At 39.2% G+C, this 22,694-nt stretch overlaps 2 protein-coding genes across 3 annotated transcripts in view; one reads left to right on the forward strand and one right to left on the reverse strand.

Annotated features, from left to right (window-relative positions):
* Positions 1-7,978, reverse strand: part of pigk (phosphatidylinositol glycan anchor biosynthesis, class K) — a 42,694-nt gene extending 34,716 nt beyond the window's left edge. For both annotated transcript variants that reach the window (XM_005924546.3, XM_005924547.3), the window contains exons 1-7: positions 7,832-7,978; positions 7,587-7,640; positions 7,390-7,481; positions 4,257-4,392; positions 3,325-3,436; positions 3,145-3,241; positions 605-722 (exon numbers count right to left, since the gene is read on the reverse strand). In XM_005924546.3, coding sequence (XP_005924608.1) covers positions 605-722; positions 3,145-3,241; positions 3,325-3,436; positions 4,257-4,392; positions 7,390-7,481; positions 7,587-7,640; positions 7,832-7,897 — 675 coding nt within the window. In that variant the 5' untranslated portion in view covers positions 7,898-7,978. The remainder of the gene's footprint in view (positions 1-604; positions 723-3,144; positions 3,242-3,324; positions 3,437-4,256; positions 4,393-7,389; positions 7,482-7,586; positions 7,641-7,831) is intronic.
* A 2,681-nt stretch (positions 7,979-10,659) lies between these two features.
* ak5 (adenylate kinase 5) overlaps positions 10,660-22,694 on the forward strand; it is a 101,437-nt gene continuing 89,402 nt past the window's right edge. Inside the window, exons 1-4 of the mRNA XM_005924551.3 lie at positions 10,660-11,089; positions 12,190-12,376; positions 14,220-14,387; positions 18,148-18,320. Of these exons, the coding sequence (XP_005924613.1) occupies positions 11,030-11,089; positions 12,190-12,376; positions 14,220-14,387; positions 18,148-18,320 (588 nt within the window). The 5' untranslated portion in view covers positions 10,660-11,029. The remainder of the gene's footprint in view (positions 11,090-12,189; positions 12,377-14,219; positions 14,388-18,147; positions 18,321-22,694) is intronic.

Here is a 22,694-nt window from a genome sequence, read left to right on the forward strand (position 1 = left end):
CACACACACACACACACACACACACACACACACACACACACACACACACACACACACACACCGCACAACTGAGCACAGTTTTAGATTGGTCCATCAACAGTGCAAAGCAGAGAAAGAGTGAGCAAGTTTCCCCCCCTCAGCTCCTGCCCTCACTGCCTCTTGAAGACTTTTCAGGATTTTTCTAACTAAATTATGCAGTGGAGGGATTTGCACTTTAAGCTATACGTCTCAAGCAAAAGGTCAGTGTTGTGTAAAATGTGGAAGAAGAGGGGGAAAAAGAAGCAGCATTGTTCTTGTATTTGAGTGCAGTGCAGAGCTAGTAGGTTTCTGATAATTATTAGTGTGATGAAGAACTTGTAACATGTCACATTTCTTGCAGACCTTTCTTAGTTTGAATGCTAAAAGAGAGAAGACATTTGAATAAAAATTCAAAAGTGCAACACTATTTCAAGTAACACTGACTGGTGTTGCAGGGGGGTGAGAGCGTATGAACACAGAAATCAAGCTAGTGCAATGTGCTATGAAATCACACTGCTTATTAGAGAATCTGACAAGCTGATGGATGATTTTTAATTCATCTTCCACGTGAGGGAAGATAACTCACCGACAGGGAGTCTTCTCCAACTTGACTGCTGGCCAAAGCCATGATGTTTGGAGAGTAAAATCTTTCATACATGGAGGCGCCTTGACAGGTGTCAATGATGAAGAGCAGCTCGTTGTACCTGGAGACAAACACACGCACACACACAAACAAACAGAGGATCATACACATTCTCAAACAAAACTGATGGGAGAATGCACAGCTGGCATAACACTCATCCATTTGTTCCAATAAACAGATATCACACAAACCTTCTAACCATCTTTCATATTGCAGTTACCATGGTGACCAAGAAAAACCAACAGCTCCATTCAGTTCTGCTAACACTCCCACGCACACAGCTTAACCACCACCCCCTTCCTTTCCATTCCCTCCATCCTCCTTTCCTACAAAACTCTACATTTCACTACAACTTCTTTCCCCTGTTTAGACAAACATGTAGAGACTGTCACATCCAGTAGACTTAATCGAGGTGGTTTGGGGATGATAAAGGGAGGTCTCTTCGGTGGCTGTAATTTAGCAGTTCAACCCTGCAATTATCACATCAGCATGAAAGCTGGCGTCACTGAGCTTTTATCCAGTAGCCTGGAGCCTGACTGTAACCCAGACACTCACCGTGGATGATAATGGGTTTGGACAACAATAGAGGCACTCGCAGCAGCAAGGTGAAAGCTCATTTACCATCTCGTGATTTACAAATTAAGCAAAGCAGTGGCTTAAATAGTAACCCCAATTACAGAACAAAACAGCCTCTACTTTTAGAAGAATTTAGGAAAACATGACAAGTTCAAGGTAATTTCAAGAGTACTAATACAGAGAATGCTGTGCTAACACTTTGTAATCCCTAGCTTATCCCACATAGAACACGATCACATGGTCTAAAGTATAAAATTAAAATAGATAATGAAGGCCACAAGGGACAATACGATCTATTTACTAAGTTCAACAATTAGTTTGTTTCTTTTTCTACTCCAGTTGTACTCATAAAATTTCCACCTGAAATGATTCCTTAGTTAATTCATTCGCTAAGGGGTGTCAAATTCAATTTAACATCACGCTGGGAAATGAGAACAACATTAAGGGTGAGATCAAGTTTACTGAAATTCTTTAACTAAACTGAAAATGCAAGTCCAATATAGTCTTCACATGTACAAGTTGGCTTAAGTGAAGCCCAGGCCAAATAGTGCAATGTTTATAATGCACTCTCATTACAGTGGTTTGGAGCATTTAACATTAAAACATATATCAAAATACTGAATCTGTAATTTTATTTTTCCATATATTTCTACAAATCTTACCCAATGGTTGAAATGTGAAATTTCACAAAGTTAAAAGTAAAACCTCTAGATTTAGCTGGAAGAAACCCAGCTACAGTAAAGCGTACTGTACAGTATGCTTTAGTCATTTTCACCGTCCTTGGCTCCGTTTCTGTGCTGATGTGCAGATTCAAGGCAAAGCAAATTTCATTCTTTGAAAACAGCAGTCATCTCAATGCAAATATACACAGGTCACTCTTTATGCCTTCAGAGTCAGCTTTTATATTCTGTGCCATTTTCTGTGAGCTAGCTTGTTATTTTGCAGCTGCAGTGTGCCCGTCTGTTTAGTGTGGCATACAGACACAACGAAGGGGGATGGATCTGAAGTGATACGCTAGCCGGATTAAACTTTGCAAAGGACCAGATATGGCCTAGAAACCTTGTGTCTGCCACACACGCATTAGCGAATCATTGTTCCTAGATTTGTCGTTGTTTATTTTACTAACAAAACTAGACATCCAACAGCTTCAGCTATACATAAAAAATTGTCAGTTTCAGACCGATTGATAACAATTCCTATTGATTTATTAATTACTCACTAAATATGGCCCAAATAAATGTTAAAACTCATGGATAGATGGTTCAACCAGTTAAAAATTATTATCTGTGAATATTTTCCTGCAAGTTTTTGCTTCCATCACGAATGTACAATAGGCAAGAAAAATACTTAAACAATGAAATTTAAAGATTTTTTAAATACACATATGGTTTCATGGCCTTCAAGTTAGCCCTTTAGATTCACACATTTAGCTCCTCATTTAACTACTGTATCCCTACTGCATATAAAACTTAATCTAGAATTTACAGGCAGGAAAAAAAGAACTATCAAGGCTACACGTTGATGTTCCCAATGACAATTGAAAGCCCAGCACTACCTTTCAAGCTGAGCTGAAGCTATTTTTAAAAAAGCCTAAATAGAGAGTATACAGTTTCACTGCACTGACAGCACTCTTTCAACCACTGAAGTCATTTGATACACACAAAGCCTTGATAAGAGAATCAATTTAACGTAACACACCTCTGATAATCATCTGTTTTGCTTGTTATAAAGAATCAACAGAATGGGAACCTCCTGATAAAGTTATAATACTCATAGGCTGTGATGTTTTGTGCTGTTAAATGCTTGTTGGCATGCTGCACAGCTAAATGCCCTGCAGGGCAAAGAAAAAACAAGTAAAGTAGACCTGACAAACGGGATTATTTGAAGTCACTTTTCAGTTTATTTACCTTCTTTTCTGCCACATCTGCTCAAAAGCATCTGCCAGTTCCACATTACTAATCTCCTCAGAGTCCTGGAACTTCAGAAAGCCATTCCCACCGTGGCCTGTTAATCAACCACAGATTAAAAATAATTAATTCAACTTTAATTACTTCAGCTTCATAGGTACATTTTTTCTCTTTAAGTACCTGTCAGGTATATGAGGATGTTGCTTCGATCATCAGAAAGGAGGCGTTTAGAGCGTGGTGTGCTGGGAGGCAGGCGCCCAGTCAAAACTCGCAGGAAGTTCTCCACAGTTACCTAAGGCACACATGGTACAAACCTGTGGTCATTTTTCATCTATGTCTCTGACAGGAAGTAGTAAATTAGTTGTTAAATAAAACTATTCAAAGATTGAAACTATACAAAACAAAAGCCAGTAAAAAGAAAAGTTAGTGATGAAAAGTCAATTCGTAATATTTAAATTGTCATTGGTAGGATCAGTAAGTGACCACATTTTTGATCTTCTCCACTTATCCTTTAATTAAAATTTGATAATCAGCTCCTATCTGAGTTTTTTTTCCTCTGTTTTTAATGATTATTGGTTTTTGTTGCACATGAATGTAGTGTGACAGCAAACAAAGACTGGCAGTACAGTGTCATTGTATTTTTAAAAAGGCACAAAACAGAGTGAGTCGTCAAAAAACAACGAACTCGCCTTAGTCCATAATAATCAGAAAAATAAATAAAAACCGGCTGGGCCCCATTTTAGACGTGTAGATTATAAAATGTCCTGGTCAATAAAAATGTTGCCTTGGACATAATCCATTTCTCCTCAAGTTATTTAACGCAACACTGAAGGTGAAACACAGCATGTGAGACTGTCACATAAATCACAGTAAATGTTTATATAACAAGCTGAGCAGAATCAAACTGTCTGGGGTAGGAAAATATTTACAATTTATGCCAAACAGTCATGAACATTTGTGATTATGCTCAAGCGATTCATCTTTTTCTGGCTTCAAAATACCCAATTTTTGCATTTAGACTTTAAAAATCACTCAGGGCTTGTTGATAAACATAAGGCTAACATAAGTGTTGCTTCACAGAATGAAGGTGAGGTGTAAACACCTGAACTGACCTCATAACCTCGATAGTCCACTTCCACATCGTCACCATACACATTCAGCTCCATGTTTTTGTGACTGAACACTGTAGCAGGTTTGGGATTTCTGTGGTTACAAGCCATGTCATCAGCCAGCATCAGAACTATGTGGCTGGTGATTAAAAAAAGAGAAAAAACAGAGTTAATATGATGATATTGAAATAAGTAAAAGGACAATGGCTGCTATCAAACACGTTAACTGTTATGTTATGAAGGATAATGGATTTAGCCTGAAAATTAAATTGCATCAGTTTGTTTATTGATCTTACAGTTGGACCAGCTGTTGAATATTTTGAAACTTTTGACATTTGCTCCCACCAATCATACAGTCAATCGCTAAACAGCACTACCACCACAAGTACTGTGTAACTCTCCAGAGCCAGGACTGATTTCTGAAACTTTACTATCTCGAAATAAAATGAAAACTTATTAGTATATGCACACTTGTTCATCCTGTTGCCACTGGTGCCCTTCTACACAAAACAGACCTTGTCAAAGGTATTTGCCATTTTCTCCACGTTGGATGTTTTATTTTACCGCAGCTCTCCATCTGAGAAAGGCCCCAGAACAAACAACAAACCAAAGTAGGCTGTGGAAAAACTTTTGAGCACTCACTTAATTCATTTTGACACAATACAGGCACCTTGTAGAATGGACAGCATGTTCTGAGCTGCTCTCAGCTAAAGCCAAGCCTAACAATAGACAGCACCATAGACTCAGTAAACTTATTCAGAAGTCCGCTTCGGCCCTGGATGTGGCCGTGGACAATCGATGTGCAATAATAGTGAGCAGGACAATGTCAAAACTCTTCTGAAAGTCCAGTAAAATATCCCATACCCTCTAAACAATGTTCTGGCTAGCCAGGGGTTCAGCCAAAGACTAACAGCATGAGCTTCTTCATTGCAGTAGCTGTCCAGTTACACAGTTCCTCTTTCTACTGTACCTCTTTTTAATCAATTTTTGAGCAACTTTTACAAAACACTTCACCTGCTGGGATGAATAAATTTCTCCCTTAACTACTGAATACACAATGATAATTAAAAATGATTGTTCAATTACAGAAATATAATCTAAGATTAATTAATTGATAGTCAGAATACATATTTCTTTCAGAAAGCAACCGCATAATATGCTATATCTTGTTAAATCCAGCAATAATAATTATTATGCCGAAAGACTATTTATGTTATTGAGTCTTTAAAATATCTCCAAATGACTGCAACTGTCACATATTTTCAGCACTGATTACTCTGGAAAATATAATGTCTAATAAACTGGTTTCTCTTCATCATGCATGAAAATATTGAAAGGTCCCCATTATAAATTTACCTACTGATCAACTTGACCTCTTCAGAATGTCTAAAATCCAAAACTATTTCATTAACTACCATATAGAACCAAAATATGTTTCAATTCCTCAAATTTTAAATGTCTTTGCTATTATAAGTGAAATTTATTTTTACACCTTACATGATTGTGTGACTCAACAACCTGATTAATCGTTTTAATACTACAGTGACCAGGATAACTAATTTCTATTTCTATGCTTATAATACACAATGGTCCTTTTTGGCTAAGCTTAACAACCTCAATAGCCTTTTCGACCTCAAATACCTCATCTCAGTCCTGGCAAAATTTAAATTCTCGTGTTCGCCCTAAAAACTTCTGTATAGAGATGGTAAATGGCCTGCATTTGTATAGTGCTTTTCTAGTCCCTAAGGACCCCAAAGCGCTTCACACTACATTCAGTCATTCACCCATTCACACACACATTCACACACTGGCGATGGCAAGCTACATTGTAGCCACAGCTGCCCTGGGGCGCACTGACAGAGGCGAGGCTGCCGGACACTGGCGCCACCGGGCCCTCTGACCACCACATGGGGTTAGTATCTTGCCCAAGGATATTTGGCATGCAGCCAGGAGGCAGCCTGGGATCGAACCACCGACCTTCTGATTAGTGGCTGACCTGCTCTGCCACCTGAGCTACAGCCACCCCTAGAGGTCAGTTATTACATCATAATACTACTAATATTACTCTCTTGTCATAAATACAGATCATCTGCTAAGAACCCTGATAATATTTTGAGCATTTAAAATTTGCATATCACACCTCAAAGCTCATCCAGTCTTGTTTTGTTTTTTCTCTTTTTTTTTAACTAGGATCCATCCATCCATCCATCATCTTCCGCTTATCCGGGGTTGAGAAGCAGGGGCAGCAGCCTAAGCAGAGAGGCCCAGAGCTCCCTCTCCCCAGCCACCTTCTCCAGCTTGCCCTGGGGAACACCAGGGCGTTCCCAGGCCAGCCGAGGGATATAATCTCTCCAGCGTGTCCTGGGTCTGCCCCAGAGCTTCCTCACGGTGGGACATGCCCCGAACACCTCACCCAGGAGGTATCCTTATCAGATGCCGAACCACCTCAACTGGCTCCTTTCAATATGGAGGAGCAGCGGCTCTACTCTGAGCCCTTCCCGGATGACTGAACCTCTCACCCTATCTCTAAGGGAGAGGCTAGCCACAATTCAGGGGAAGCCTATTTCTGCTGCTTGTACCCACAGCTGGTGACCATAGGTGAGTGAAACATTTACTGTTATCCAGTAATTTTGAACTTTCAATACACACTTTTATTTTCACATGCCTTGATAACTCACTTTTCATGTGCATTTCCTCCTTAGCCCAGAACACAACTGCTAGGTTGCCTCTAAAAACTAGCAGGCACCTACATATAAGCCCTATTCTTATTTCCCTTCATTGGATTCCAGTGAAATGCAGAATGCTTTTTAAAATTATTATTAACAACATATAAAGCCTTTCATTGCCAGTCCTTCCAACTGTCTGAACAGGGTCTCTTAAGCATGCTCTTATATTAGAAGCCACACAAGTTTTCATCAGCCTATGAAATGGGCTGAATCAGTAGTTGGTTTTCCCTAATATTTCTCCCATTATATTTGACCATAGCAACACCATATGCTTGTTTGTTTGTCTGTGTGCTGGAACTTATATTCTTACCTTAAATGTGTGGTTTTATCCCGATTGTGAAACACTTTGCAACTGTGTGTTTTAAAAGGTGCTATACAAATCAAGTTGTTATCATTGTTATCATTATTACCTGTCAGGGATGCCCAGCCTCTTCACACTTCTGTACACAGATAGAGTATTTGCCACATGTCGGTAGTTGAACCAGAATCTGGATGTGCACACCTGTTAATAAAGGCAAATGAAGAAGATGCACATATATGTCTTCTGTTGTTCCTAACATCATCTATTAGCATTTACTCAACCTGAAAAATAAAAAAAAACACTCACCAGAACGGCCCAATTGTTCGTATGCCCACTGCTGAAGAACTGCCCTGCGCTATTCTGTGAAATAACCGAAAGAAGGTGAATAATTATTTATGTTTTATCGGGATTTGGGGTCATATAAGCAAGTATATTCAGCATCAACAAAGCTAGCATGACAGCAGGGCTGGCTAACATGACAACGATGTTTCTACCTAAAAATGCAACAAACCGAAGGGAAAATCGGAGCTACGTGAAAATAATAAACTCACCTCGATGTTGATGCTGTTTGCTAAAAAGCATGCTGAAAATAATCCTAATAAAGTTAGTATTTGCATTGTGCAGCTCTGTTAGCAGTGGACATGTAGGAAGTGAAAACCGGTGGATCCACTCAGCAAGTGTTTCCGGTGGAAGACATTTCCAAAATAAAAGTTTTGACGTGGAAGATGAGACGGAGAAAATGGGGTGGGGGTTAGCAGTTTTAAAACAAATTGAGTTTTCTCTCGAGACTGCAGGTTTAATTGTCATTTGTTTCTGATCAACTTAAGTGCATATCCATTGTATATCTAATATATCTAGGCTCGTGTAACACAGCAGTAAAACATACTTACAACATATAACAAGAAGAGCACAAACATAGTACGTTTATGAGAAAGAAAAATAAAACATTAATATAAATAAAAACTTAAATCTCTTGCTTTCTTATTATTTTAGAATAACTAACCTAATTCAAGTTAATCCTGTTCCCATACCACTGAAGGGTCATGCTTGCACGCACGGGTTAATGTTAGGTTTCCTCCTTCAAATGACGGAATTCGTCATCATCATATCGTTAGCTTCATAGCATAAGTGCCTAAGTCATTTTTTGGTCAAATTGAGATTTTTGCCTAACTTTACCCCCCTACCACTGCTGCATCATCCTGTCCGTCTGAAACACAAAACACAAAAAAATGACTTAGGCACTTATGCTATGAAGCTAACGATATGAACGTTTTCTAGATCTAGTAATTAATGTAAGTAAATGAAGAAAAAAAAACAATGTTTCTGTATAAAAAAAAGCTGGGGTTTATTGGAGAAATTTATAGACATTTAAAATGTTTTTAACTTTATTAGTTAATCAGTTGCAGCAGTTGTGTTAGTTTCTCCTCGAGGGTCGCCATCCATACGTTAAGCTCATGTTCTCTGTTTCTTTATTTCCTTGTTTGTTTTTTTGTCTGCTGGTTTGTTTTCATTGACATCAATTTTTAATTCCAAAGAAAAATACAAGAAAAAAAAAACCTTTGTGTGGCTGCTTATTTTAAGTACAAGAGGCTGCAGTACACCTGACATCATCATCATTCTGCCAGATATGACTGGTGCCCTGATGAGAGAAAGAAAAGCAAACTAGTCATCAAATGATGCTGACAGCTTCATATTTAGTTGCCCTTGTTAGCTAATTGGTCAGGGACTCAGTAATGAGAAGTGACAAGTATATTACAGGCAGTAGACATTAAAAGTCTCGTGGTGTTACTGCTAAAGAAGTCAAAGAGGCCAGGAGCCCATTGTGAAATAGAGCTACATATCTCCCATGCAATTCTAATGCAACTTCACAACCCAGCACACAGAAGATTTTCTGGGAAACCAGCAGCAAAATCAGTTTTGACACACTGCAGGGAGCCTTTGCAGGACTGCCAGCCACTTTAATCCTCGGTACGTCTCCTGATTCTGCAACTTTTTGACCTGCTTCCTCGAGTAGTGTGCCTGCTAGGAGCTCATCGTGGTAATGTCCTTTGTTAACTGCTCTAACAAAGCAGGTCTCAGCAGCGTACATCTGCTCAATACTCAACTTCAGTCCATAAATTAACATTTTATTTTCAAGCTGCAGTAACTGATTCTGGTATGAAATGGTAACAAGTTAGAATGATAATTGCTTTCTAAAGCATTGATGTGACTGAACTAATCTCATGTTATGTGATATAACAAACAAGTTCGTTGTGGTCAAGAGGATTAGAGGCATTAAGAATCAAATCCTATGGAACAAACCAGGAAATCAAAGTGACCTTCCTTCCTGAGTTGCCTAAAAAAGCTGGACTGACTGTCCACTGGAATCCACCTTTTGCTGAACTTTTCAACCCAACCTCAAACAAAAATATACATTGTTAAGCAATTTAAGAGATTATCCAGCTATATTTAGCTGCACCTAGAGTTAGGTTGTTCGGGTTATTCCACTCTGTTAGTCAATTCAATAATGCCACAATTTCAAAGTTGTCTTTACAAAAGTCCAGTGAGCTTCTTTGTATGTATGAATGTGGAGTTTTAAAGTCATTTATTTACAAAGCTATTTACAAATGCAATAAAAATGTGAAGTAAAGACTGACACACATTTCAGTGGGCATTGGGATATGTTGCATGTTTTATTCTCTGGAAGTAATGGAAATATTAAGAAAATCAGACCACCCCCCACCCCACCCACTGGAATAGACTGCAGCAGCCTAATTGGATGAGGGAAGGAAAATGGATAGATCCATCCATTTAGTTTTCTGGAGTCAATAAATATCTCTCATTTCAGAAGAAGTAATAATAATATATATAATAATATAATAATGTCACACTATTAAGGATTGTTAAGGTATTAGTAAGGCATTAGCAAGTGGTAAATTCATCTTTTATATAGCATTACTCCTTCTTAGTTTGCCATTTATAAATATATATTATTATGACTAGGATTATGGTTATGATTATTACTAGCACTGATGTAGTAGCAGTTATAGCTGTAGATGGTGTAAACAGTAAACATTAACAGTAACATTAAACACTTGCTTATACCTTACTAATGCTTAATAAAGTGCTACCAAAGTAAAACTACTCCATTACAAACACTGAATTGAAACATAATTATTTTAGTAACAAAATATGGTTACTTAAAATAAAAATATTCAAAATTCATATTCTTATGGACTCATATCTGATAAGATATTTTCTTTTCAAAAGTTTAAAATAAAAGTAGAATATTTCAGCTACATGTAGACGCTACCATATTTGATCCGCTTTATACCATCATTTTATAACCCACGATCGAATTAATCATGAATCAACACCAACTTTCAAGACTGAGGAGGAACGATTGAAAATGTAGAGCAGAGGCGGTGCGTGCGCTTTTTGGCACACGGCGCGCAACCTCTGTGCCAACCCAACGTCAAGGCACATACACGCACACACACAAACAGTCGGTGCGTGCTGGAAGCAGTCCGCTGTAGAAGGGAAGACGGACAAGCCACGCATCTGCATCAGCGAGCGAGGAGGGTGGCGCGGTGCAATTGCCTGCAGGAATTCAGTTGTAAAGTACAAACAGGAGGCAAAAATGCGCTGAGCGAGAGTCTGTCCGGAGCTCAGTTATTAACCAAAGATTACTGCACCGAGTCGTCTGAAGAAAGGAAAAGAAAATCAAACGCTTTGGAGAAGTTGTCATTTCAGAGGATTTCCGTCTAGAGATGAATACCAACGATGCCAAGGAGTATCTCGCGCGGCGGGAGATACCTCAACTATTTGAGGTGAGAGCTGGTGCACGCTTTGAAGAGACAAACTGGGTATGTTTCGCGCTCAGGGAGAGTACACTAATTCATGTTCCATGCATTGCAAGATGCATGACAGAGTCACGGTAAAGATCCTTCCTTTACGTTATCTGACGGTATAGAGGTGCGGATCACGTGGGCTGAAAGCGTATTTCAGGATTAAACAGTAGCTTAAAATAAGAGGGGAAATCATAATTTTACAAACTCCCTCGTATATATATAACTGCTATTGAAGTCTGCTGGGATATTACGTAAATACGAAAGTTACAGATGGTCATAGCTGGTGAAAGAGATACAAAGTCCGATTAAGTTGATTAATTCCTAAGCAGAGACACATATCAGAGCTCACAGGAATATGATAATGAAATATATTCTTTCTCCTGAGGGGATGCTAAATTGGCTCATCCTCTTAATTACACTCATTCCCCTGCTGCAGTCAAGCTAATGTATGCAAGCAATCAGTGCCTGTTTATTTACAGTCAGTTCAAATTACATTGAGCACTGAAGTGGCACATCATCGTCATCATCATCATAACTGCCTTTGCCTTTCATTCCTTACACTGCTGCCCCGTAACAGTGTATTCATTATCAGAAAATGAGCACATCAAATTGTTTTCAGGGAACTTCACAACGTGCTGCTGGTGGGAGATGTTAGTGAGGGTGGAGATGAAATCCCAGAGGAAGGTATTGTTTTGAAAACAGGATCGAGAGGACAAATGTCACACAAACATACGCTTGTGTTTTGGCTGTCGAGTTCGCTTTCATATTCATCACAGTCAGTGCTGCTCGACAATAACACCAAGGTCATCAGGGGTATGTGTGTATTTGTCAGGCTGAGGCCAATTTCATGGACTTCTGGCAAAATGAGATTTTTATTGCTCTGGTGGAGCCGGGCTAAGGCAACCATGCTCTGCAGTTCGAAACTTCCCCTCATTAAGGTGGTGTGTTCGAGCACTGCCACGCTGTTCCACAGCAGCACATCGTAACAAAGCTGCAGCACTGCCACAGTGAACATCCCTTCTCTAAATATTGTATGAAACTGTATACATCATAATATCTTCCTCCACTGTTTCCTCCAGAGCCTGCTCACAGGTCTGATGTACTACCGGCCCGATGACCCCATTGAATACTTGGAAGGCTGTCTGAAGAAAGCCAGAGAGCTCGGAGGACCAGAAAAGGTGCGGTGGGATACTTTTGTGGGCCAAGAGAAGAAGTCACTTCCTCCTCTCAATGGAGGCCAGTCACGCAGGTCCCTCTTCAGAAATGGTGAGGAGGCAATGAAACAGATTAGAGCTTAAGCAATTAGTTGCTTGGCTGATTTGTTTAAATGCAGCCGTTTGATTTACTTAAATACATTTTTCTCTTGCTTTCGTTGGGTGAAAATTTAACCTACAGGTTTGTAACCACTGCGTGATCAGGCTCTGGGAATGCTCTATTTTATGTCTTTAGTTGACTAAAAGTCTTTGGCAGATTAATTGGCGCTGCGTTTCATCCCATTCTATTTTTGGCAAAGTTTCTTGGCACAATAAAAGATGCCAGCATTTCTACTTTTTGGCTCCTGCCTTCTTTCTAAGAAAGCCGACAGCAGTGCACATCTTTATTTCACACCAATCTGGCTCCCTGCTTGATGAGAAAGGCGTTTTGATGTTTGTGCTGAGCCCAGAAGCTTCACTGTACATATACACTGTTAAAACTGTTACCACTGTCTTGGAACGAGAGATAGGAAAAAACTTTCAGAGCGCAATGAGGGAAGATGCTTTTTATTCCGGCACTTTAGTGCAAACTATAGCCATACTTCACATAGATTTTAGACACATAGATAAGATCATATACATCCAAACCACATCTACAAAACTGACTAAAATTTTTGGAAGGAAACCTTCCTGCTTCCTCTTCAAAGACAGCGTGCATAGATCAAAGCAGTGCTACCAACACACTGTCCTGTGTAATACACGTAGCTAAATATTAGTCTGAGCAGGAATATGAAAAAAAAGTCTCTCCATTCATCAGTTATTGATTCCCAGCAGGAAGTCCCATATATGCAAAACTCTGTTTGAATTTGCAAAGCAAAGTGGAGTTCAGTTACAGCTGTCGTAAGCTAATGACTTCTTCCAGTTCAGCCATTCACCTTTACTTTGAAGCGCAGCAGGAATGTACACAGCAGGGACCCATGAAAACCAAAACAAATTTCACCCATGCCATGCAGATAACACAGATGTATAGATCTACAGTTCATTAGTTCAAAAACATTTCGTGACGACATTTTATTTTTTTATATTTGACTTCCTCTTCTTGTAATATTGTGGCAAAAGAACCTGGAAACTTTGCCTGCTGCAGTGTTTATCTCCTGGGAACTGTAGGCTAAATCAGGGTTGTTGATTTCTGTTACCTTTGGCTGATTTTTGAAGCTCAAATTTGACAGCCTCCAAAAATGAAAAAATAAATATAGCTGCAAGGGAAGCCCACACTCATTTATTCTTATCTTGGCATGATTACCTTACTGATATGTTGAAAGTTTTAAGTTGTGGCATGTTAAGTTAAATTAAACTGTTTTAATTTTAACAAGCTGAACTGTTTACATAAAACATCCTCTGGTCTCTTCCGATGCAACGAGTGCATGCATTGTCATGTGTTGTCCTTGCTACTAACTGTATGGCCAATACTATCCTGTGTAAGCAGATAACACATGAAAACTATAACAGCTCCTGCTTCTGTTGGAGAAACTTGCACTTGTTATTTCTGTCTTTGCTAACTGTGTTATTGTTGTCGAAGCTGTATAATTGATGCTTTCATCACCAGAGACAGCAGGACAATTACCAAACCGAATGTAGCAGCTGTGTTTAAATTCATCACTCTAACTGCTTCATCTCTAATTTACTGTTTGTTGAAACAGACATGATTTATTTGGGGGTTTTCTTCTGAAATGAGAGTCTGAAATAAAGTCACAACTGCACATATAAAAAGACAGCGCAGACTTGTAGCATTGTTTAGCCGAGTAAATCAGCAGACACGAATGGTTTGAGAAGTTCATCAACACACAGATAAAAGCCGGCCTGTTTTGCTTATTTAACACTTTCTATGTGTGTATGTGTTTGTCTGTGTGTCACAGTGTTGCCAGACAGCCCCAATTTCCCCTACAGACGGTATGACCGCCTCCCTCCCATCAGCCAGTTCTCCATCGAGAGCGACTCTGACCTGTCGGAGACGGCGGAGCTCATAGAGGAGTACGAGGTGTTCGATCCATCCAGACCACGACCTAAAGTCATCCTCGTCATCGGTAAAGAACCATTACAACAGACAAAAAAAAAATACCCAAAACAGGCAAAGCGCAGTTACTGTAACTATAAATAGCATCCACTCACAAAAGAATGAGGAAACTTTGAGGCAAAATCAGGGTCAGTCTATTTTATATTATTTTCCTAATCTGATGTATTGGATTTCAAGCACTCATCCAGATTCTTTGGTGAATCATGCTTTCCACTAGATAATAAACAGCAAGTAAGATGCTTTCTGTTTGTGTGTTAACAAAGGATAACATTGCTGGGACTAGAGCTGCATCCATTTGTACTAAAAGATCAGCAAAATTACAGAGTGGAGGCTTTTATTTGCCTTGCTGATCTAGAAAATAATGGCCTGGACAGGAAACTATGAATCGGGCTTAAACAATTACCAGAGTTTTTCGTGGTATTTAAATACCAGGAAAAACACTGGCAACATGTTTTTCCTGGTATTTAAATATGACGCCGCCTCTCTACACTAGTGTCAGCAGGGTAGATCTTATGTCATGTCACTCACTATGTTAGACACTCACGCTCTCCTAATCTGATTTTCCTGACGTGCCTCCATTAACCTGTCAAATACATTCATTAATCTTATAAATTAAGTGTGGCAGCTGCACAGTGAGAGTAATGACTGTTTCAGCTAGACTGAAAAAATGTTATTTATGAACTCTTTTTTTAACATAGTTTATTAGAGCTTTTTAATTAAGCACAAAAAGCACTCCAGTCTCTGTTAAGAACCTTTTAACGATCCTCCGCCGTAGTATGTTTCGCTCTGGGATTTTCACACCCTGTAGAGTGGACGATAGTTTTTTTGTACTTGCTACACAAAGCTGGTTCCGATCTCTTCTCCATGAGCACACTGTGGCCTATTTTAAAGGGGAAATAAACAGGATGACATCAGCTGTCATCTCTGTAGAGGATCATGGGAAAATGTTTTGTCTGTCAGGTTCACGAGAGAGACAGATTGACAGATGCGTGTCATTGAGAGGACTGTGGGAAAGACTGGGTCAAAGATAACAGAATAATCAAATGTAAGATGAGGCATACATTTGCTACACTGGGATCCTTCCACTGCTATTCCTTAATGTTAAACCTTATGCTGAATGGCAATTTTGGATTAAATGTATAGACATTTGGGGGTAATCAATAAAAGTCAAGCTGATTTGGTGACATAGAAAAGAAAAAAAGAGGTGAGAAATTATGCTTCACATAGCTTCAATTTCTTAATATTGATATTAATTATTACATATATTTATATTACTATATTTTATCTGGCCTCCTACTATTGCTCTGTTAATTGTCGGATCCATAAATAGCTGCAGTGAGTAATGGCCTGCTTTTCTTGTATGATGTGCTTTCTGTTGCCCCTCGTTAGTCTCAACATTTCTTTTATTACCTCTGCTGGGGTCCTTTGCTCAGAGCTTACAGACTTGATAGCCTCCATTACTTTTCGTTAAGCAGTTTTCCTTCTGTTCAGGATTTCAGCACTTAGACCACCAGAGCTTTTCTCCACTGCCTTTGTCTGATCCTCTTTATTTGCAAACATTTTTGATATGCAACCACTGAAATAGGAAAGAAAATGGAAATTCCCTCCTTAATTTAGTGCATTTATGCACTATTTCACAGTGATGGAGATTTATAACAAAATGACTATAAATACACAAAGGAAAGTTATAAATTTCAGTATGTTTCTGGCTTTTTACATAGTATTGCCTCTCTTTTAAAATATGGCATCACTGTTGGGGATTGAAACCAAGCGTATCTGGAGTGGTGTGTTTGTTGTATTCATTTAATGAGTAATTGAGTCTGATAGGCAATTTAATAGATCATATTGTAAAGAGGGCCACTTGCTGATTCCTGCCAGTGGGGATACTTTTCTTTGTACTAAGAAATAAGGTAATCTCATAGCCAGTTACACCTTTAGCAGATCATTCTTCCCCTTCTCATGGCTTTGATGCATTCATGCTGCAGATTCCAATACAGTTGTGTTTGTAGAACATTGGCATAGCTCCGGGGGAGGGGGGGGGGGGTTTCTGGCTAGCACTACAAAACATAAGCAAGCACAAATGGGATGATGTTTACAACTGGCAAGGAATTTCAAATGTTTCAGGCAGCTCAAGAAATATCTTCCAAAACAAACTGCTTCTGTGCAGTTTCGCATGTATTTTGTCTGCAAGTTAAAGGTACAGAGGCTATATTTCCCAGGGAGAAAGAAAGTTGGTGTGGGATAAGTTCACTCTGAGAGATGGAGAAGGATGTAAGAACGAGAGGACAGAAGAGAGATTATTTGATGAGATTATTTTCATTGATAAGGACTTAAGAAACTGGAAATTTAAAGCTCAGGTGATGTTCTATTCTTAAAATAAAATCAGATTTGGATCTTCTGTATGCCTGATGTGCTGTTTTGAAATTATTTGAAAAAAAAAACTATACAGTTTTGTATAATATAGAGCAGGTTAGTATGCAATACTGTGGCAAAGTTTACCCACTATGTTCGAGCGATGCAAGGTAGACTGTGGTGTTCATGGCCGATGTTAGCGTGCATCAAGAATAGCAGTGGGACAGGAATCCTACTTCAAACCCTGGAGCTGACTGAGAATGCAAAGACACTGCATGCAGAAGAGGGTCGTCAGTCACAAGTTAGGTAGCTTCCTATGCATACCATTTCATCTGCTTCACTTTTCAGACGTCTTTTGCATCAGACCTTTACATGATGAGACAAAATAGTCATAGGATTGAGGATAACCTTCTTCTCTAAATATATTTGTGATTTTGTGCTTATTGCACACATACTGTACACATGGATATTTTGGTCACAGCTTCCATCTTAGCTGAATCTCAGGAGCCTTTTGTTTAAAGCATCCCGAGGCCTTGATTGCTGTAGTCCATTGTGATATAAACCCTACACCACCCAAGAATATTCTAATTATGATAACTAATTATAAGATGAACCCAGATACTGCCTGCCTCTGATGTCAGTGTTGAAGAAGAGATTTGCTGTTTCACTGAAACTCGTTTTCAGAATTTAAATCTAACCACCAATTTTCACTTATTTTCTTCACTTGGTTGCACACTCTTCATCTTTTTAAAATCATTTCTTAAAGTGGCTTCACCTTTCTTCACTCTGGAATGGCTTTCAGACTTTGGAGCATGCACCATTTCTGTGATAACACTCAAACAGCACTCAGGTTGTCAGGCCTGTAAAATCCAAGTGAAATCTTTTAATGGGCTGAAACCTAACAAATTGTGTATAATGTTTGTCTTGCAGCAATTAAACACATGAATGATAATGATTAGATTTCATTATGGTCATTTTAACTCAAAATGTGTGTTTTACTGAACTGGGATTATTTTATGTGTAAATCCGTGTTGCTCTAAGACAGCATATCCCTCCTCTGCACGTCCGTATCCTGTTAAAACAGTGAAAATGATTATTTGTTATCAAATGTAGGAGGTTCACACATACCTGTTTCAGACACACACACACTCCCTTCTCCCCCTGCACACACATATACCATAACACACAGTCATGGAGAGACACATAGCTCAATCCCAAACACCCTCCCACTTACGTGCAAACACAAGCAGACTCCTGCACACACACAGTCTCACAAACCCTGAGTATCTCTCACTCATACACACACGCGCCTACGCTAGCACGCCCACACGCATAATGTTTCACACCTTCTCGCGCGCACACACGCACACACAACAAAAATTTTCCCAAAACATCAACAGCTCTCCCTTTGTGCCTAGGTGGCCCTGGCAGTGGCAAAGGAACGCAGAGCCTGAAGATTGCCGAGCGCTACGGCTTCCAGTACATGTCTGTGGGCGAGCTGCTGAGAAAGAAGATGATCCACAACGCCACAAGCAACAGAAAGTGGAGCCTGATCGCTAAAATCATCACCAACGGAGAGCTGGCACCACAGGTAGCAGAGACACAGAGAAGGAGAGCGGGTGAAGGGAGGGGGTGACACAGAAAGAATATGAGAAGAGGGATGAATGCCAAGCCTGTCCAATCACTCTCAGGTCATTATCACAGCATGCGTGTAACAAGGGACTAATTAGCAGCATCCATATCACAAGCGTGTTGGAAAGAGGCTTTTCTGTCCGTCTTAGGAGCATCCATCTTTGCAGGATAATTATTGTGCCTGGGAGGAAAATCTATAGAGACCATCTTTTGGCTGTTGGAGGTCCACTTTTTTAATCACTATACAGTGCAACACGTGTTTAACATGAACCCTTTCTGTCCCTGTGCTACAACAAGGTTGTATCTGTTATTGAAAGGCACCCCGCCCTGTTTGGCACATTCATTTGGGATTAAAGTAGATGTAACATTTGTTGTGGTTCATTTCTGTTGCATCAGATTTCCATCTGAACATTTTACAAACTGGCTCAATAACATCAGAGGCTCATTGTTGTAAGGCTGTTTTTTATGCTCTGTAGTTTTGATTAGTAGGCGTTTTTCAAATCTTACTCTGGTCTAGTGATTTGGACACAGAGATTTATTGTATTTCAAAATTCTCTCAAGTATCTCTTAATCATCGAGCCCAAGGTTGTCCATTTTTGGCTTTGCAGTTGTGGAGCTGTTGCAGATTGAACTTGAAAATACCTCTTTTGAGGGGACAGTTCAAAGAATTGGTTATGCTTTGAGGGGTTGTGGTTGTTAAGGTTTGGAAATGGATCTACGAAGAGTGGAGAGAGTAAACCATTGCAAAATGATAAATAGACAGGTGTTTTAACCAAATATGGGTCATCTAACTGTTACCGTTTGAATATTATGGCTGTTTGTTATAACAGCCATAATATTCAAACATATCCAATATGATCTGAAACAGTCAACTTCCATCCACCCACACATCCTTATTCTTAGCCACTAATGCAGCTTAGGGTGCATAAGGGTGCACACCTGCTGCGTTTTGTCAGATTAAATCAAACTCTGGTTCAGTTCCCCCGTTTGTGCAGATGTGATCATGGTATTTACACTCGAGTTCAACCACAGCGAGACTTCTTTGAAGAAACTGGTTTGTTTATGGTGAGAATGTCATCCGACCCACATCCGGCTCAACTACCATGTGTGAGCTTCAAGTTTGAGCTAAACACCGTCTGTTAGCCAAAACCGATCAACTGATTTTGAACGCAGTAAATAAACTGTAGGAGTGAAAATTCCCTTAGAGTCCCACCAGAGCTTGAACCTATTCCAGCTGACAGGCTGATTGGAAAAAGCAGTAACTGCGCCATACAGATAATCAGTCTGAGTTATGTGTCTAAATATATCAAAGGGTGAAAGGTACTAATGGGTCAGAAGCTGTCTCATTCACATTGACAAGACAAGGTTGTGATAATAATTAGAAGTTTATGCAGAAAAGATAAGAGCAAATAATGATGATGATGAACATGAGGAGGGTGGAGTGAGAAGTGTTAGTGATGTCACAGACGTGCAGATGTGTGAAAAAGCCATTTGCAGTATTGGTGTTGACAGTAAAACAGATGGTTTCTAGGATGGAGGGAGAAAGAGAGGCCAGACCTATTTAAACTCAGTTCTGAGGCTTTCACAGGTGTGCCCAAATCCCACTAATGGCCCTCCCTGCCTAGAGACTACTGCAGGAGGAGCACCCTGGAGTGTAGAGCAGAAAGTGGAGGGACTATAAGAATCAGCAGAAACAGGGTTTTCATCAGATATTCAGTTTCATTTTTTTTTACTGCAACACAAAATTGTAAATAAATAATTTCAAAAGCACAAAAATGATGTGGCTTCTAACTCCAAAAGGAGTCAGAAGCCACATCATTTTGCTGCTGCATCAACCACCAAATACATTTTATATTCTGTATCTCATGACAACAAGTGTCATTACATATTTGTATAAAGAGACTTCTTCATCTTATTCTCTGTGAATTGTCACAGTTAAAGACCAAAAAGACCCCGTAATAATAAAATTCAGTTAACCAATCAGTATTAGACTGGTCATCAACAGCAGAGACAGCAGGGTAAAGTTTTACATGGGATCACACCTTAGTAAATAAAATTCCCTAAAGAGAGTCCAGGGCTATTATTAAATATCCTGAAAAAGCTTTAGAACGGTCTTTGAGTTGATAGCATTTCACTGCAGATATGCTGTGAAGAATAAATCCTCCCAGTGATGCAAAGAAGATGTGCGAACCTAAAACCACAAAGAACAAAGAGTGTCCGTCCTTCAGGTTTAATTTCCTGCCAGTACGCAGATTTGAAATGCCACTTCTTTATCTGAAACTGAAATCTCAGATAATATTCTAAGTTATCTACACACAGCATGTCGGTAGAGAATTTTGAATAAAAAATATACAATGTAGTACCATACATACTAATATTTATTTTCCAATGAGTTTATGTTGCCTTTAGCTAAATTCACTCCTTTTTGTGAGCCTAAAGCTGTTGAAAAGGAGCCTTTTTGAAGCAATTACATCATTAAGTAGACTTTAGGTGTTAAAGTGAGGCATGTTTATCCATTAAATTTTCAAGTGTCATTCACCAGCTTCACCTTCTTGTCCAAATATGAGCACTTTTGACTCCAGATAAACAAGACGGTGAAGTGACAATTTCTTGGCTTTAACCTGTAGTTCACAGTTATTGGGTAATGTCCCAGTGATCGCGTTCTCTACCCCTGTTTGTGTATCTGCAGAATCTGCAGGTGAAGGTAAAACTTTGTGCCAAAGATTTCACTTTTATCAACATTTTTAGTTTAGTTTTCTACAGTTGTACTCATTGATCAGTGTGAAAGTTTACCTTGGTTATCCTTTGGATCTAGTGGAAGCCCAAAAACCTCACCATAATCCCAAAAAGCTGAGTCAGCAGAGAGTAGGTGAGCACAGGGCTTAGTCTAAACAAGATGCATTTGTTTCCTCATAAATCAATTACCTTTAGTGATATAAGCAACTTGTCTTGTTAAGACATGACATGGGATCAGGGTCCGATTAGTGGCAAAACTATTTATATATATAGAACAGACAGAGAACAAATAAAACAAGGATGCACAAACACTGTGGTACTTGTGTGGAAATACTCTGCTTGGGTTTCACTGTTTAACACAAAATGCAGAAGCTCACTTTGATAAAGTACTTTTTCAGATGTTGGAGGAAATGCACGCGCTCTCTTGTGGTTTTTAGGCTAGGGGAGTGATACCAGAGTTTGTGCCACGTGTTTTCCTGTATTAACCTCTGGGAAAAATAAGTATGTCACTAATGCTTCTGTGTATTAAGCTTTGGTTAAACATGAATATATTTTCTGTAACGATATAAAAGCAGCTATTAAGAGTTCATCTTTTGTATAAAATGATGAAACTCCCACTTTTCGGATGTACACAATGAAAACACCCAGACGAATGGTCTATAAACTGTAATGTACTGGTTATATAGCACACTGAACAATTGTAACACAGACGCGAGCCCCCACCTGCTTAATGACGTACTTCTCAGGTTCTGTTGTGTCATGAATCACCTTCAGGAATCGCCTAGTTCATCATTTATCATCCCTTACTCGCACGTCTGGTAAGACATCGCTTCGCCGTGTCGCCATTCACTACATGTCAGTCCAGCAACCGGTGAGATAAACGGCAACGTGGGCCAAACTGCAGACACATTAGATATGATAAAGTGACTTGCGGCTGTTAGGTATTTAATTTCCCACCATAATTAGTTTAGCAAAGCAGATTAGAATTTGGTTTCTTAATGATTCTGCATATAATGAAGGAGGCAAAAACGCTCCTGAGTGTGTAAGAAGGCTGTTATTCAGAAGCTTTAAACAAGAGCCCAGATGACAGTACTGTTTTTGTGCATACTCAAGGACTTCTTACTGATTCACAGCTGGTCTTTAGCGGTGTCTGAGGTCATGTGCATTTTTTCTCCCATTTTATTCCACATGAATTCAAAAGATTTATTAATTATAAATTATAATAGTTGCTTAAAGAAGAGTTTGGAGTCATTTTGATCATTTGTCAGTGAGTCTTAGATTCAAGACGTCATGGAGTCTACTTTGAGAGTTGAGTATAAAGCCTTAGAAATGGAAGAAGTCATATGACATGGGAGTGCATGGATTTGCTTTCATGAAAAGATGAGAAGATGAATACCGCTGTCATGACTGAGAGTTAAACATAAAGCTGGAAGACTTACACTCACATTAACCATGTTTACCACAGACAAACTTTTGGGATACATAAAGTATATTTTTGCGCCTGTGGTCAGAAGGTTACATACACTCATTATAATAATTAGTTTGACAGCACTTTTTGGATTAACCAATACCCAGAACAATGGGAAAGTCCAAGGAG

This window comes from Haplochromis burtoni, unplaced genomic scaffold, assembly GCF_018398535.1.
Source record: "Haplochromis burtoni strain Fernald_Lab_line unplaced genomic scaffold, NCSU_Asbu1 Contig_78, whole genome shotgun sequence".
Lineage (NCBI taxonomy): Eukaryota > Metazoa > Chordata > Actinopteri > Cichliformes > Cichlidae > Haplochromis > Haplochromis burtoni.